At 42.9% G+C, this 18,611-nt stretch overlaps 1 protein-coding gene across 1 annotated transcript; it reads right to left on the bottom strand.

The window, feature by feature from the left end:
- Positions 1-1,632: 1,632 nt before the first annotated feature.
- On the bottom strand, positions 1,633-13,534 carry foxred1 (FAD-dependent oxidoreductase domain containing 1). The gene is made up of 11 exons (XM_038989838.1): positions 13,238-13,534; positions 10,751-10,971; positions 10,173-10,283; positions 9,547-9,665; positions 9,334-9,428; positions 4,478-4,579; positions 4,279-4,355; positions 3,617-3,777; positions 3,254-3,383; positions 2,874-2,975; positions 1,633-2,579 (listed from the first exon to the last, which is right to left on the bottom strand). The coding sequence occupies exons 1-11, from the start codon at positions 13,386-13,388 to the stop codon at positions 2,325-2,327; spliced, it is 1,524 nt and encodes a 507-aa protein (XP_038845766.1). The 5' UTR covers positions 13,389-13,534; the 3' UTR covers positions 1,633-2,324.
- Between the last annotated feature and the right edge of the window lie 5,077 nt (positions 13,535-18,611).

The following is an 18,611-nucleotide window of genomic DNA, read 5'->3' as shown; positions in this document are numbered from 1 at the left end:
GTAAATTGATATGCCATTGCACATAGATTTTGTAATTGAAGCCATGGGTGTCTAAACTAGTTCATTTTACTATTGATCACAAGCGTTAACTTTTTTATACAAACACTTTACTGCATCATGTGCAGTTGAAGTCAGAAGTTTACATACACTTATGTTGGAGTCACTAAAACAAATTTTTCAACCGCTCCACAAATGTCTCGTTAACAAAATATAGTTTTGGCAAGTCGGTGAGGACATTACTTTGCATGACAAGTAATTTTCCAACAATTGTTTAGACAGATTATTTCACTGTATTACATTTCCAGTGGGGCAGAAGTTTACATACACTAAGTTACCTGTGCCTTTAAACAGCTTGGAAAATTCCAGAAAATTGTCATGGCTTTAGAAGCATCTGATAGGCTAATTGACATCCTTTGAGTCAATTGAAGGTGTACCTGTGGATGTATTTCAAGGCCTACTGTCAATCTCAGTGCCTCTTTGCTTGACATCATGGGAAAATCTAAAGAAATTAGCAAAGACCTCAGACAAAAAATTGTAGACCTCGACAAGTCTGGTTCATCCTTGGGAGCAATTTCCAAACGCCTGAAGGTACCACGTTCATCTGTACAAACAATAGTACGCAAGTATAAACACCATGGGACCACGCAGCCGTCATACCGCTCAGGAAGGAGACGCGTTCTGTCTCCTAGAGTTGAACGTACTTGGTGCGAAAAAGTGCAAATCCATCCCAGAACAACAGCAAAGGACCTTGTGAAGATGCTGGAGGAAACAGGTACAGAATTATCTATATCCACAGTAACACAAGTCCTATATCGTCATAACCTGAAAGGCCGCTGAGCAAGGAAGAAGCCACTGTTCCAAAACCGCCATAAAAAAGCCAGACTACGGTTTGCAACTGCACATGGGGACAAAGATCATATTTTTTGGAGAAATGTCCTCTAGTATGATGAAACAAAAACAGAACTGTTTAGTCATAATGACCATCGTTATGTTTGGAGGAAAAAGGGGTGGCTTGCTAGCCAAAGAACACCATCCCAACCGTGAAGCAGGGGGAGTGGCAGCATCATGTTGTGGGGGTCCTTTGCTGCATGAGGGACTGGTGCACTTCACAGAATAGATGGCATCATGAGGCAGGGAAATGATGTGGATATATTGAAGCAACATCTCAAGACATCAGTCAGGAAGTTAAAGCTTGGTCGCTAATGGGTCTTGCAAATGGACAATGACCCCAAGCATACTTCCAAAGTTGTGGCAAAATGGCTTAAGAACAACAAAGTCAAGGTATTGGAGTGGCCATCACAAAGCCCTGACCTCAATTCTATAGAAAATTTGTGGGAAGAACTGAAAAAGCATGTGCGAGCAAGGAGGCCTACAAACCTGACTCAGTTACACCAGCTCTGTCAGGAGGAATGGGCTAAAATTCACAGAACTTATTGTGGAAGGCTACCCGAAATGTTTGACCCAAGTTAAACAATTTAAAAGGCAACGCTACCAAATACTAATTGAGTGCATGTAAACTTCTGACCCACTGGGAATGTGATGAAATAAATAAAAGCTGAAGTAATTCACTCTCCTATTATTCTGACATTTCACATTCTTAAAATAAAGTGGTGATCCTAACTGACCTAAGACGGAATTTTTACGAGGATTAAATGTCAGGAATTGTGAAAAACTGAGTTTAAATGTATTTGGCTATGGTGTATGTAAACTTCCGACTTCACTTTTTTTAATACAAATACAGTTGAATGCTTACGTGATCAAGAGTAAAGTGACATGTCTCGTTAAAATGGTTAAATAAATAAAGATGCATAATCAAGTCATTCAATACAGGTTTACCATTGGAGGAATGGAAATTACTCCAATATCCAACTAAAACCCTTTCTAATTGTGCTAACGCATTGTATGTCAGTACCTTATTCTTTGTACAGTAGGTTAGATATTGGGCATCCTAAATTCAGGGCTCTTTCTTCTACCCTCTTCTCTTCCTCATCCCACAAAGTCCCTCACTCGTTCCTGAGATGCATTTCTGACGCATCCCATTTTTCCATTCTTGCGGTCGGAGTTCTGAGCACTCCCAAGCGATGGGTGACTGTGTTCAAGTGCAAAGCACTTTGGCTGAGTCCGCTGCCATCTGGTCTCACCGGTAGACCACTGAATTTAGCTTGTGAAATGTGCGGTTACTCCCTCATGCACTTTAGTGAAGAAATTAATAGGACACCATTCACCTTACCAGAAACTTTGGCAAACCATATTTCCCACAAGGCTGTAGAATGGGACATGGCATTCCCCTTTCCTCCCTTCGTAAAAATGTCTAACTCTCCCTCTCAGACAATGTTCCTCTCTAACATGGGTTCATTGGTCATGATGCGTTTGAAGCTGAAGGCGCTCAGGTCCAGGGTCTTGAAGCCCCCGTCCAGGATGAGTTCGGCCATGGCGCGACCCACTGCCGGCGAGTGCTGCAGCCCGTGCCCGCTGAAGCCTGTGGCAAAGAACATGTTGTTGACCAGCGGGTGCATGCCCACGATGCCGTTCTGGTCAAAGGTGTTGTAGTCGTAGAAGCCGGCCCATGCGCTCGTCACCTGAAAGGAGTGAAAAGAGACGAGTGTTAAAATTTGAGGGATAGACGTTATCGGCAAGGATATGGAGCTAATTCGAAAGCAGCACAAAGGACAAACGCAGAAACAGTAGCAATAGATTTATCAACTGACTCTCCCAATGAAAAGGTAAAGTTAATTAGAGCATATGGATTGTCCCCCCCTGTTTATAACATTTGGTGCCTACTGAACACAACCTAGTTTGAGGCGAGGAAGGTTGCAACCATTATGACCCATATTACTATGTAATTTTATGGTTGCAATGTCACATCAATTTACCTTGAGGCACTCAAAGGCAGGGACCCGGTGGGCCAAATGAGGCCAGATCTTCTGGAAGAACTGGTGGTCCACCTCCAGGTTATTGGTCTCTGGCTCCTCTTCCTGATGGGGTTGCAAATAATGAAGACCGCTTCCCAGACTCTTGGGGCGAGTTCAGAGCAAAGACAGGAGAAAGGAGAAATCCCCCAACCAAAAACTAAATTGGTTGAGTTCTGACTCAAAACATTTTCTCCCATTTGAGGTTACTGAATGCTGTTTATTTAACCATTATTCGAGGTTACCCTAATTTAGAATCTAGATCATTTTTGGAAAAGCGACCTCGTCAGGTGACTCAGGGTTACAAAATTAAGTTAGAGGAATAGGGCAATCCTCTTCCTCACCTCTTCTGGTGACATCCCAGCAATGTAGTTTCCTCCCAGCCCCTCTCGTCTGAAGTACACTCCAGAGTAGTCTACGAGGAAGGGAGTGTCCAGCCCTGGCCCGTTTGGACAGTGGACCACATAGATGAACCTAGACGAAGACCCACAACAAATACACTGATATATTAGACAGTACCACAAACACATAATATGCAGAGACCTAATACAGTTAGCATTTCTCCCCGGAGTGGCCTGTGAATATTATATCAGCGTTATGACCGATACCAATAAGGCCTGAAAGAAAGCTAGCTGTCAGCAACATGGTGTAAATGATTTGTTCTGACAAATGCAGTACATCAGGGGGTGGTCCTCTATTCAACGCACCTTTTCCTGGGCTCCACGGGTAGCGGGATTCCAGCGATGGTGTCTTTCGGGCCGAGCCCGATGCCCATCATCTCTGCCACCTTACCGGAGAGGGCCCCTGCAGCGTTCACCACGATGGCACACTCCACAGGCTGGTACTCCAGACTGTTGGGCATCTGGACCTACTCAAGACACCAGGGACAGACAATTAGCAAGGGACCATAACGGTGGAGAGGCCCTAGCTACTGTGAGCTGGGTTGTGTTCAGTAGGGGCATTTTGAAATGGTGCGGAATTACTTGAACGTGTCCAAATTATTGTAAAATACAGATTGTTGTCCCCTATGATGAAATGGGGGAGGGGACTGTGGATCAGTCTCTGTTTGTCCATTAGTCACAAACTTGGGTGAATGATGTGTCTTTCCAGAGAGATCCGGCATCATTCGTGGGGGATGATGTTTACTGTTGCAAAATGTTTTGCCCTACTTTTTTCATTCAACCCTGTGTTGATTAACTGAAGTGACGATCTGGGTGTTAATCTTTAGATGTTGATTCAGAAATTAGTTTCTGATCTGCACACAATTAGTTTGCCCTCAAAACACAGGAGATCAAGGGAAACACGGCAACTGAATTGGAGTTAATGTTTAGTGAAAAATGTCCTTGCGCAAATCAGGAGTCATCCCTACATTAGCATATTTGATTCTCCTGAAATCCACCTTGTCTCCTTCTGCAGTAGTCATTGTGTTTGTGGTGTACCTAAAACCTGAAACACAGCATCGCCAAAATCATCAATATACAGCTTGGATAGATTGGTTTAGCTTGGCTCTGTAGTGTGTTCATGGCTTGTCTGTTCCAAAATGCTGTGATATTGGCACAAGCACAAACCTGTGACTTCTCCAAAGCACTGGTAGACCCCCATGGAGATGGCCTTCCGTCTGAAAGCGTTCAACAGCATCCAGGGGTCGAACCAGCCCTCGTTCTCCAGCCCTGGGTGTAAAAAGGGCAAAGGGAGGAGGTGACGTTGTCAAAGTAGAGGTCATTTGGGAGAAGAGACAGTTTATGCTTAACCCAGAAAGGAAGTCATTTAATTGTTTCTAGCCAGCAAAATCATGGGGCGTGTCTGTAAGGTTGCAATTTATTGATGGATTGCTTTTTTCCACGAGCAGTGTGAGGACACTAACAGGATCTTGTTTATCGGTCGGCCCCAGCCTCGAACTCAGGCCCTGTGTGTAGCTCTCTGCCCATTCATCGCCATTTACCCGTTGTTGTTTTAGCTCTCCCAATCAACACCGGTGATTGCTTTATGCCTCTCTCTAATGTCAATATGCCTTTTATACTGTTGTTTAGGGTAGCTCTCATTGTTTTATTTTACTGCGGAGCCCCTAGTCCTGCTCTACATGCCTCAGATACCTCCGTTGTCCCACCACCCACACATGCGGAGACCGCACCTAGCTTAACTGGCGCCTCCAGAGATGCAACCTCTCTCATCGTCACTCAATACCTAGGTTTACCTCCACTGTACTCACAACCTACCAGAAATCTGCTCTCTGTTCCCAACGCACTAGACGAACAGTTATAGCATTTAGCCGTACCCTCATCCTACTCCTCCTCTGTTCCTCTGGTGATGTAGAGGTTAACCCAGGCCCTGTGTGTCCCCAGGCGCTCTCATTTGTTGACTTCTGTAACCGTAAAAGCATTGGGTTCATGCATGTTAACATCAGAAGCCTCCTCCCTAAGTTTGCTTTATTCACTGCTTTAGCACACTCCGCCAACCCTGATATCCTAGCCGTGTCTGAATCCTGGCTTAGGAAGGCCACCACAAATTCCCATCCCCTATTACAACATTTTCCATCAAGATAGAACTGCTAAAAGGGGGCGGAGTTGCAATCTACTGTAGAGATAGCTTGCAGAGTTCTGTCATAATATCCAGGTCTATGTCCAAACAGTTCGAGCTTCTACTTTTAAAAGTCCATCACTGTTGCCACTTGTTATAGACCCCCCTCAGCTCCCAGCTGTGCCCTGGACACCATATGTGAATTGATTGCCCCCCATCTATCTTCAGAGTTCGTACTGTTAGGTGACCTAAACTGGGATATGCTTAACACCCCGACCGTCCTACAATCTAAGCTAGATGCCCTCAATCTCACACAAATTATCAAGGAACCTACCAGGTACAACCCCAAATCCATAAACATGGGCACCCTCATAGATATCATCCTGACCAACTTGCCCTCTAAATACACCTCCGCTGTTTTCAACAAAGGATCTCAGCGATCACTGCCTCATTGCCTGTGTCTGTTATGGGTCCGCGGTCAAACGACCACCCCTCATCACTGTCAAATGCTCCCAAAAACACTCTGGCGAGCAGGCCTTTCTAATCGACTTGGCCCGGGTTTCCTGAAAGGATATTGACCTCATCCCATCAGTAGAGGATGCCTGGTTGTCCTTTAAGTGTTTTCCTCTCCATCTTAAATAAGCATTCCCCTTTCAAAAAATGTAGAACTAAGAACAGATATAGCCCTTGTTCACTCCAGACTTGACTGCCCTTGACCAGCACAAAAACATCCTGTGGCGTACTGCACTAGCATCGAATAGTCCCCGCGATATGCAACTTTTCAGGGAAGTCAGGAACCAATATACACAGTCAGTTAGGAAAGCGAAGGCTAGCTTTTTCAAAAAGAAATTTGCATCCCGCAGCACTAATTCGAAAAAGTTTTGGGACACTGTAAAGTCCATGGAGAATAAGAGTACCTCCTCCCAGCTGCCCACTGCACTGAGGCTAGGAAACACTGTCACCACTGATAAATCCACGATAATCGAGAATTTCAATAAGCATTTCTCTACGGCTGGCCATGCTTTCCACTTGACTACCCCAACCCCGACCAACAGCTCTGCACCCCCCGCAGCAACTGGCCCAAGTCCCCCCACTTCTTACTTATTTTCCACCATAATTTGCAAATAAATTCATTAAAAATCCTACAATGTGATTTCCCAGATTTTCTTTCCTCATTTTGTCTGTCATAGTTGAAGTGTACCTATGATGAAAATTACAGGCCTCTCATCTTTTTAAGTGGGAGAACTTGCACAATTAGTGGCTGACTAAATACTTTTTTGCCCCACTATCTTCCTCACTAACTATAAACATCAGCTGTCAGAACAGCTTACTGATCGCTGCAGCTGTACACAGCCCATCTGTAAATAGCCCATCCAACCACCTACCTACCTCATCCCATATTTGTTTTTCCTGCTCTTTTGCACCCCAGTATTTCTACTTGCACATCCTCATCTGCACATCTATCACTCCAGTGTTAATTGCTAAATTGTAATTACTTCGCCACTATGGCCTATTTATTGCCTTACCTCCTTACTTCATTTGCACACACTGTATACAGATTTTTCTATTGTGTTATTGACTGTATGTTTGTGTAACTGTTGTTGTTTTTGTCGCACTGCTTTGCTTTATCTTGGCCAGGTCGCAGTTGTAAATGAGAACTTGTTTTCAACTGGCCTACCTGGTTAAATATTTTTTTATTTTTTATTATATTGTTCCACTGATAAGATCAACATTACTGGAAAAGTTATGCAATACATACTCCCTAGTGTTCCAGTAGCTTACCCCCTTACACTCGTGGGAATTGGCCTATATGGATAGGGATAAATTGAAATGTTTCTTGCATTAGAAATATGGAAAGCATATGCATAACCATATTAGCAATTTAAAGGGAACAGTTAGACTAAAAGTGAGAACAGTTGACAAGACTGAATCCAAACATTACACTTGATTTGATGTGCATTTTACATTTACTGTACTTCTCGCAGCAAACTATAAGGGGCTTTTTGTTGGTCTCCTAGCTGTGCCTTTGTGGTTGTTTTGTTTGCTTTTACACAATTACGGTTGGATTTTTTTTTTTTTTTTTTTACGCAGTCCAAAAACAGCCCATTATAAATCCCAATCTGAGTCAGGTGGGCATCATTAGAAAGCTTTTTCTATTGTCAACATGACTAGCTAAATTATAAAACACAATCATAGCGTTAGGCTTTCACAAGGCAATTCAGATCATTTTGGTGCCATAGAAATGAGTCATGAGTGTATTCCAATACGTGGTCAGCAGCAAATTTCCTTCACAATACAACAGGCTCATTATGTTCAGGACAACCCAGGGTATAAAGCCATGTCATCTTGTAACTGAACATCAAACATAGTGATCATAAACGTTGACACTATATTACATGAGTTTTATGATATGGAAATGTTTCATTTGGACTGTTGGGTGTTTGGGTGTTTCATTGGGTGTTTGTCTTGCTTGTATGACATCAAAGCGGTATTTAATAATCCTCAACGTCTCATCTTTCAAAATACATAGAGTCCTCGTAATTTACAGCATTTCCTCACTCAGACAAAACATTTGCATGGGGGCAACTTCTTGTTGCTGGCAGTGCTCAAGTTCAGAATGACTGTCAGTCAAAACCCATACAGAGCTGTGAAGCAGAGACCTTGAGCTCTGCCCACTGCGTTACAATTTAGGCACTTATCAGTGTCCAAATTTGACATTTTCAACAAGTATACAGGTATGAGTGTAAAAGGTTAATCAGTGAATTATTTGACAGACATGTGACTGGACTGCTGCACTGAAAGCATGCTTAACTGGGTAACAGTACTGAATTTAGAGATACATTGACGAAGACAGGGCATACAACACACTGGCTATACACTCAGGGGCCAGTTTATTAGGTACACCACCCCGTTCACAAATGGTTCGCTCCTACAGACTGAGTCACATGGCCGTGGTTTGCTAAATAAAGCAGATAGAGGCATTCAGTTACTGTTTGATTGAACGTTAGAATGGGCAACACGAGTGACCTAAGCAACTTTGAGCATGGCTTGATCGTCGTGACATGCGCACCGGTTCCAGTATCTCAAACAGCCGGGCCTCCTGGGCTTCTCATGCACGACAGTGTCCAGGGTTTACCAAGAATGGCACGACAAACAATTGACATCCAGTCAGCGGCAGTCCTGTGGGGGCGAAAACAGCTTGTTGATGAGAGGTCGAAGGAGAATGGCAAGAATCGTGCAAGCTAACAGGGAAATAACAGCTAAGTACAACAGTGGTGTGCAGAACGGCATCTCGGGAACGCACAACTTGTCGGTCCTTGTCACAGATGGGCCATAGCAGCAGACAACCAACACCCGGGATAAACTCCTATCAGCTAAAAACAAGAAGAAGCGGCTCCACCAACAATGGACAATTGAGGAGTGGAAAAACATTGCCTGGTCTGACGAATCCCGGTTCCTGTTGCGTCATGCTGATGGCAGAGTCCCTACCTGTCTGCTGTCAACGGTACAGGCTGGTGGAGGTGGTATAATGGTGTGGGGAATGTTTTCCTGGCACACGTTAGGTCACTTGATAACAACTGAGCAAAGTTTGAACGTTTCCGACACCTTCTAGAATCCATGCCCCGAAGAATTACAGCTGTTCTGGAGGCAAAGGGGGATCCGACCTAGTACTAGTTGGATGTACCTATTAAGCTGGCCACTGTGTGTATATTACAACTGTTCAGAAATGTTGAATATATTGCTTATTGGATCTCAGTCATTGTACCAAGACTGCATATGCTCCATTTGCTTTAAAGAAGACAATGTTCATTGTCTTATTGTTGCATGGACCCAGATTATGCCACCTTAATCATTTCAGGTACTACTATCTCGTCTGTCACTCATAATAACGAAGATCTGTACTCACCATATGAAGCCAGCACTACTCCATCAGTGTTGATCCATGGACATTTCTCCTTTAGTTGTGTGGGTGAAAGAAGAGCGACCTTTGCTCCAGCATATCTGATTTGGAATTAAAATGAATAGCATTTGTCAAAAAACAGCATCAGGGTCCATTTAAATATTTGCATGATGGGATATTTGTGTGTATGGTGCATAAGTGTAGGGTACAAGTGTTTACCTTTGGGTGTTGTAGTTTTCTTCCATGATATGAGCCACTTTTTCACTGGCCAGAAAGAGATATCCGGAGTGGTTAAACTGCAGGTCCACGGGGTCGTCATTCAGCACACTCAAGTGTTCCTGAGAAGGCACAACAAACTGTCAATCACTTTACACAAACAATTTAAAAAAAACCCCACTTCAACAGGTCTATGGAATGCCATAAACAAATGTATTAGTTGTCACTATCATGCCAAGCTGCAAAGACAGAAGTACCACAATATCGCCCTAAAAAAAAAGTTTAACTATCCCTAACCTTATGCTTAAAAACACAAACCTTAAATTAAGAACAAAAAGAAATGTCTGTGTATTCAGGAAGCAGCTAATGGGGATCCAATAATAGATACAAATAGTACATGTTGACTGCAGCTTGGCCATATATTGACAGGGAAATAGTCAACTGTATTATGAGTAAATAACCTCACACTAGCTGGTAGTCAGTGACCTAATGGCTGACACTAGCTGGTGGTCACAGTGACCTAATGGCTGATACTAGCTGGTGGTCACAGTGACATAATGGCTGATACTAGATGGTGTCACAGTGACCTAATGGCTGATACTAGCTGGTGGTCAGTGTCAGTGACCTACATTGATGTTCCTCATGAAGTCAGCCGAGGCCATGGACAGGTGGATGTTCTCTGGCAAGGAGAACTGCTGTCGAATCCCCCCAGCAGACAGCACCGTGGAGGCCTGGGAGTACTGGAGACAGGGAGATAGAAGATACAGATTAACACCTAGATTCAGTCCGTGCACTACTGTGTTAGTGTAGCAGTCCTTTAATGATTTGACTAGCATCTGATCTAAGATGACTTAAGAGTCCAGTCTCTTCGTTTATACTTGGTCATCAAGGAAAGGTGATATGGAAAAGAAAGTTTCAGAGACCATTAGGACAGCCCCAAGCCTGAGGGTGCATCTCAATAATGTCATTTTCTACTGAAATGTGCACTTGTTTACTACTTCCCACAAATCTAAAAGCATTGGATTGATAGAGGCATGGATACAGGGAGTTTCCACCATATTCTTATACCAGTAATTTCCTTTAAATCCAGTGAAGGGAAGTGAACAAGTGCACACAGAGACAGGAGAGATTAATGGAACATTGCTTGAGCTTCAAATGTATTCAGTGGACGTGAGTGAGGTCACGTGACACAGCCTAGGCCACTCACAGTGGGGTCCCTCTCAACCACCAGCACCCGCACCCCGTCCCGAATCATCTCTTTCTGCTTCAGCCAATAGGCGATGGACCAGCCCACCACGCCACCTCCTACGATCACGATGTCCGCCCTCTCAGGGGGGAGTGAGCGGTTCTTCTCAAACGGAGTCCAGTCACTGCCAGGCATGGCGTCTACCGCTTTCTCCCTGAACGCTTTGAACTGGTTCTCGAGATCTGTGTTGAGAAATATATTGTTATTTCTATTAGGACGTAAGGCACTCTAAATTTGTCATTCTAGTTATCTGGTTGTAACTACGAAAGTGACTTAAATTCTCATATCTGGCCACAGCGGTACTTTATGATAATACATGACATTCACACCAACTACAAGAAGAATTTCAACATGTTACAGACCGTTATTTTTTACCTTTCAGATATAATTTCAAATACAGGGTTTACCATACAAAAATGATGTAAGGGAGTTACTTCAACACAATGTCAACAAAAAGTATATTATAGCGAACGGCACAAAACTTCAACAATCAAAATGCATGTAGTAGCTTATCATCAATTTCTATAGAGGAATATGAAATGTCATAAACTACTTTGGTAAGTTAGCTAACTAGGTAGGACCCGTGGCAACCCGTCATTGAGTCCCTCCTGTTTTGAGCCCCATATATATTTTATTAATTTTTGGGGGGTTGCCTGTTTTGCATTAATATGTGTCACATATCAGTTTGCAAACAATGCAAAAAAATATATATCATTCAGTTAATAAAGCTGCATACACACATGGTCTCTTTTTTTGTTTTCTTGAGTAAAGCAGCTCCAAAATGCAGGCGTTTCAGCCTAGCTCAGTGCTTTCTGTGGTGGTGGGGCAAGCCAGCAGAAAATAGGAGCATTGCGCCGTGATTGGCTCACTGTTCTGTCACTCATGGGATCTGTATGTCATTGCCAAGTTTAAGTCCTTAGTAAGGGTAGACATCCAAAATGTCAGCCCTTTGGGTCCAGAGTTATATTACAAGTGCCCTTCCAAGAAGGCTCAAGGTCATTGGCCACAGATAAAATGACACCAAATCACATTATATGTACAGTAGCTTTGATTGGACTGATGTCAACAACTTACTTTCAAAGTCTTAGCTAGCAGTCATCATCATGAATCAAGTCAACAATCTACTGGCAAATCCTTTTTAATCATTGTCATATGAAGAGAAATTATAGATAAAATGTATCTGTGCTCATTGGCCATTGGACATAAAGATTACACAACAAGTTGGAAATCGCAAATTCAACAATGTTAGCCTGCTATTCAATGGAGTGGCTTTTTCCCCCCTCCGAGTTCCCACCATAAATCCAGAGAATGCCAGACTGATGACAAAATTTGCCCACAATGGACCGCCACGCCACCTTCACAAGGTGAGTCCAAAAATGTCTATGCAAGGGAGATATGTATACTGTAGCTAAGAAAGTAATAAAGTGTATGTTGTGTAGTAAGCTGTCAGTAGCCCATGTGCCTCACTAATAAATTTAGTCTATTTTCACCAACGCAATATTGTAAACATCTTTTGTGGCAGGTGTGTGCTTGTTTGCCAACTTTTTTTGTACAGCTTTGACAGTGCTACTGATAGTAGTGCTGGCACATGCAAATTCATCATACACAACATTCTATAATGGAATAGTGTTATTTGATGTGTCAAATTAAAAGTTTATTTAATGCATCAAAGTGTTACATGAAATATATTTTTTGACACACAAAGACCCAATCTGCGTTCAATGTGCATTTGGGTCTATTTTCACCTACTGCTCAATCACATTTATTTATAAAGCCCTTCTTACATCAGCTGATGTCACAAAATGCAGTACAGAAACCCAGCCTAAAACCCCAAACAGCAAACAATGCAGGTATTCTAACTTGGTGGTGCACATGTAGCCTATAACCTGTTTTAGAGAAATGTAATCATTGAATATTATAAGAACTTTCATTGTCTGTTTATATGCCCCCTTTATTTATCCTGGGGTTCTTACTTGTTGTACAGGGAGTACACTGAAAACGGCCCATGTTCTGAATTCTATCGCTGTACAAAGTTATATTGACTACGTCTGTAGTCGCTCGCTCATTAATGTCTTAATCGAAATTACGGGTGGCCTCTTATCGTCCCCTTACGCCATCGTTTGTACATCTCGATTGTCAGTAGAAACCACATTTGTTTAAGCAAGTCAGCTATGATTTTTTTAAAGGCAGTAAATGAGTCTGAATGAACTATTTCGCTGAAAGCCAGGTGTAGTAGTGGTAAGATGTTGGAACTGCTGTTGGGACAGCTTTATATAGCCCCAACAGTTTGTGGGCACCGTCATAGTGCAATTAATGTATTGTTTAATGTTGTGTTGTGGCTTTTCTGGCATGCATCTAACCATTTTTTTGTAGCCCCACCAACAATGCCAAACAATCGCCACTGGGTAGGACACAAAAGCAACAGTGAAGAAAAGTTGATTATCTCACCTTTGAAGAAATCATTTTGCACGGGTCTACCAGTGCTGATGTTTCGGGACCAACGGGTGCAGAGTCGCGTGTGTTTATGGATAAATCGCGAGGAAACATGAATTCCATGAGCGGCACGCGCTGTCATGTGCAGTCCCGTCCACATTGACATTGCTGGAGCTTGATTTCTTCTCTCTAGCAGCACTACTAGCACACTGGAAATGCTACGATAAGCTAGCTAGCTAGCTAGCTTCTGAGCACAGATTCAAAATGGTGTGTTGGCTAACCCTGAAATTAATATGCACTGTCTGGTGCAGCACTTCGATTCGACACAACGTGTTGACGTAACAATACCAGGTGATGATGACGTATGACGCTTCGGACGTGACACAACCATATAATGCCGCGCTCATGTTCTTGTCAGATTTAGAAAACTTGAAAATGTCTTACTTGCTAACTGGTTGTCGTTATATACGTGCGGCGTTCAATTATTCGGCAATTTGGAAATGTCCGAGTTTCAACTAGCAAGTGAAAGCGGGTATATGACCACCGACCTTCATTTTTTTTTTTTAATCTAGGGTTGAGTTCGTAAATTAGTTCTGGAAATCTACTTCGGTTGCGTTCGTAAATTCACTCTTGCTATCGACTACGATTTCAGACCGCTCGTCTGTGTGCCAGAGCGCAGAATAATGAATTTACGAACGCGCAACATCCGTTGAGTATGACATGTTACAGTCACCAACGATCTAGATAACATGAAAACAGCCTAACCAGCACTGCTAGGGCGAGTAAAATGGTCAGAGTGAGGAGTTCTCTCATTTATGTCTGGAAGTAGCTAGCAAGCTAGCCAACTTTAGCCAGTTAGCTTGGGTGCTTGATTGTCATTGTGAGGTCAGTACGTTCCGAGAGCGAAACGCTACGAATTTACGAACGCCCCGAGCGCACTCCAGCTCTCCAAAGTGAATTTACGAACACACCCCAAGTTATGTCTCCTTAGCAACAAGCGGAAAGATGGTTCGGGGCGTAGAGCCACACGGTAGAGGAATCTCTCTCGAATGTGCAGCACACTAGTATCGATGGTTGAGAGAGCCTAGTTAGTAGTGATTGGGAAACCGAGGATTTCTGAAGGCTTTCACCAAACTGTGGCAAAAAACGGTTCATTACTAGTACATTGAGCGTGTTAATGAACGGCTCAGTACGAAGAAAAGGTGTGCAACGTTCAATTAAACGGAAAAGGTGCTGTTCTGAACGACCAGGAATAGCTGAGTTCAGTACGTTTTTTACGTTCTGGAACGTTCAATTAAACGTAAACCGTACAGAATGACCGATTGAGAAACTTTGCTATCAGCATGGCCACTTCCCTTTAAAAACGTCACTGATTGCTTCAAGCCACAACCACCAAACTGGAGCAAACGTAATTATACTGTAGTTATAGCACAGCTTGAACAATGAGCGTTAGTTATACATATATTTTGTTATTGTGTTAAAAAATATTTTATAAATAATTATTGTTGTTGCATTTAACTGCCAACAATTCGGTTATAATTTCCTTAGAAGGTCATGTCAGAGGTCAGTATGCGTAAACTCAGGATGTTGTGCCCAGTTCAAGACAACTGGGAACTCAGAAAAAAAACTTTGAACGGTCATCCAACTCAGAATTCCAACTCGGGAACTTGGGCCTCTATCTAGAGCTCCGACCTGGAGACCACTGACGTCATTATTTGTCTTCGATAATTTTTAGATTTCCCAGTTGTCTTGAACGCACCATTATGCTGTGTTCATATGCTAGTCGGAACTAGGAAACTCCACAATTTCCGACTTGCTAACTGGTTTTAGTTATACACATGCCGCATTTAACCATATAACAAGTCGGAAATTTCAGATTTTCCTAGTCAAATACTTACAATGCAGAGATACAAAAAAATAAAAATTAATAGAACAATTATAACACGAGGAATTAAATACACAATGAGTAACGATATCTTGGCTATATACACAGGGTACTAGTACAAGGTAATTGAGGTAGATATGTATACAGTTCATTCGGGAAAGTATTCAGACCCCTTGACTTTTTCCACATTTTGTTACGTTACAGCCTTATTCTAAAATGGATGAAATAAAATATTTTCCTCATCAACCTACACACAATACCGCATAATGACAAAGCGAAAACCGTTTTTTAGAAATTGTTGCAAATGTATTAAACATTCAAAACAGAAATACCTTATTTACATAAGTATTTAGACCCTTTGCTATGAGACTCGAAATTGAACTCCGGTGCATCCTGTTTCCATTGATCATCCTTTAGATGTTTCTACAACTTGATTGGAGTCAACCTGTGGTAAATTTAATTGATTGTAGAATAAAAAACATGGGCTGGTGCACACCCAGAAAAAGTATTTTGTGTGGAGGTGCTGACTAACAGCGAATAAACTATCAAAATAAAGAGAGTCACACACTCCATATATAAACTCCCAGTCATTTATTGGGTATTTACCAACGTTTCGGCATCAAATGTTGGTAAACACCCAATAAATTACTGGGAGTTTATATATGGAGTGTGCGACTCTCTTTATTTTAATAAAATCAGTTGATTGGACATGATTTGGAAAGGCACACTCCTGTCTATATACGATCCCACAGTTGACAGTGCATGTCAGAGCAAAAACCAAGCCATGAGGTCGAAGGAATTGTCCATAGAGCGCCGAGACCGGATTGTGTCGTGGCACAGATCTGGGGAAGGGTACCAAAATATTTCTGCAGTATTGAAGGTCCCCTAGAACACAGTGGCTTCCATCATTCTTAAATGGTAGAAGTATGGAACCACCAAGACTCTTCCTAGAGCTGGCTGCTCGGCCAAACTGAACTATCAGGGGAGAAGGGCTTTGGTCAGGGAGGTGACCAAGAACCCGATGGCCACTCTGACAGAGCTCTAGAGTTCCTCTGTGGTGATGGGAGAACCTTCCTGAAGGACAACCATCTCTGCAGAACTCTACCAATCAGGCCTTTATGGTAGAGTGGCCAGATGGAAGCCATTCCTCAGTAAAAGAACATCAGCTCGCTTGGAGTTTGCCAAAAAGTGCCTAAAGGACTCGCAGACCATGAGAAACAAGATTCTCTGGTCTGATGAAACCAAGATTGAACTCTTTGGCCTGAATGCCAAGCGTCACATCTGGAGGAAACATGGCACCATCCCTACGGTGAAGCATGGTGGTGGGAGCATCATGCTGTGGGGATGTTTTTCAGCGGCAAGGACTGGGAGACTCGTCAGGATCGAGGGAAAGATGAACGGAGCAAAGTAAAGAGAGATCCTTTGATGAAAACCTGCTCCAGAGCGCTCAGGACCTCAGACTGGAGGCGAAGGTTCACCTTACAACAGGACAACGACCCTAAGCACACAGCCAAGACAGCGCAGGAGTGGCTTCGGGACAAGTCTCTGAATGTCCTTGAGAGGCCCAGCCAGAGCTCTAACATATTTGGAGAGACCTGAAAATGCTGTGCAGTGACGCTGCCCATCCAACCTGACAGAGCTTGAGAGGATTTGCAGAGAACAATGGGAGAATTTCCCCAAATACAGGTATGCCAAGCTTGTAGCGTCATTCCCAATAAGACTCGAAGCTGTAATCGCTGCCAAAGCTGCTTCAACAAAACGCTGAGTTAAGGGTCTGAATACTTATGTAAATTTGATATTTCAGTTTTATTTATTTTTATACATTTGCAAAAATGTCTAAACCTGTTTTTGCTTTGTCTTTTCGGGGTATTGTGTGTATCATGGCACCAGAGAAGATGGCTGACGTTTTTCCTAACCGAATGTGTTTTTTTGTTTGTTTTTTTGCGTTGTTTGGAACTTATTTTTGAACTTATTCTGTACACAATGTTGCTGCTACCGTCTTCTATGACCAAAAATATCTTCTGGACATCAGAACAGCGATTACTCACCACAAACTGTCAGAAGCTTTTTTTTTCTCCTTTAACGAGTACAAAGAGCCCGACGTGAAGGACATACTGCTTTCCCGGGAACAGGCATAAATCCCTGTCATTTTCGTGAAGAGAAGACAGAGAAAAAGAGTACGGAGGTTGGTCTTCTGAAAATTTGTAGGCGATCGAATAAACGCCCACTGCCTTCCATTCTACTAGCTAACATGTAATCATTGGAAAATAAAATCGACGACCTAAGAGGAAGATTAAACTAACAACGGGACATTAAAAACTCTTATACTTCACGGAGTCGTAGCTGAACGACGACATTATCAACATACAGCTGACTGGTTATACGCTGTATCGGCAGAATAGAACAACGGCATCTGGTAAGACGAGGGGAGTGGATTATGTATATTTCTAAACAACAGCTTGTGCACGATATCTAAGGAAGTCTCCAGGTTTTGCTCGCCTGAGGTAGAGTATCTCATGATAAGCTGTAGACCACACTATCTACCGAGAGAGTTTTCATCTGTATTTTTCATAGCTGTATACATACCACCACAGACTGATGCTGGCACTCTGACTGCACTCAATGAGTTGTATTCCGTCATAAGCAAAAAGGAAAACGCTCATCCAGAGGTGGCGCTCCTAGTGGCCGGGGACTTTAATGCAGGGAAACTTAAATCCATTTTACCAAATTTCTATCAGCATGTTAAATGTGCAACCAGAGGGGGAAAAAAACTCTAGACCACCTTTACTCCACACACAGAGACGCGTACAAAGCTCTCCCTCGCCCTCCAATTGGCAAATATGACCATAATTCTATCCTGATTCCTGCTTACAAGCAAACATTAAAGCAGGAAGCACCAGTTACTCGATCAATAAAAAAGTGGTCAGCTGAAGCAGATGCTAAGCTACAGGACTGTTTTGCTAGCACAGACTGGAATATGTTCCGAGATTCTTCTGATGGCATTGAGGAGTACACCACATCAGTCATTGGCTTCATCAATAAGTGCATCGATGACGTCGTCCCCACAGTGACCATACATACATAAATACCCCAACCAGAAGCCATGGATTACAGGTAACATCCGCTCTGAGCTAAAGGCTAGAGCTGCCGCTTTCAAGGAGCGGGGCTCTTACTCGGAAACTTATAAGTAATCCTGCTATGCCCTCCGACGAACCATCAAACAGGCAAAGTGTCAATACAGGACTAAGATTGAATCGTACTACACCGGCTCTGATGCACATTGGATGTGACAGGGCTTGCAAACCATTACAGACTACAAAGGGAAGCACACCCGAGAGTTGCCCAGTGACACGAGCCTACCAGACAAGGTAAACTACTTCTATGCTTGCTTCAAGGCAAATAACACTGAAACATGCATGAGAGCACCAGCTGTTCCGAACGACTGTGTGATCACGCTCTCCGCAGCAGATGTGAGTAAGACCTTTAAACAGGTCAACATTCACA

This window comes from Salvelinus namaycush, chromosome 3 (assembly GCF_016432855.1).
Source record: "Salvelinus namaycush isolate Seneca chromosome 3, SaNama_1.0, whole genome shotgun sequence".
Lineage (NCBI taxonomy): Eukaryota > Metazoa > Chordata > Actinopteri > Salmoniformes > Salmonidae > Salvelinus > Salvelinus namaycush.
The sequence above is the reverse complement of the archived record's forward strand: the minus strand, read 5'-3'. Positions and strand labels throughout refer to the sequence as shown.

Excerpts from the sequence above, each read along its gene's own strand:
- foxred1 (XM_038989838.1), bottom strand. The coding sequence starts at position 13,388 with ATGTCAATGTGGACGGGACTGCACATGACAGCGCGTGCCGCTCATGGA. Across the intron at positions 9,666-10,172 it reads ACTTCATGAGGAACATCAAT|GAACACTTGAGTGTGCTGAA; the intron begins GTAGGTCACTGA and ends GTGCCTTCTCAG. Across the intron at positions 3,384-3,616 it reads CCCGTGGAGCCCAGGAAAAG|GTTCATCTATGTGGTCCACT; the intron begins GTGCGTTGAATA and ends GTCTTCGTCTAG.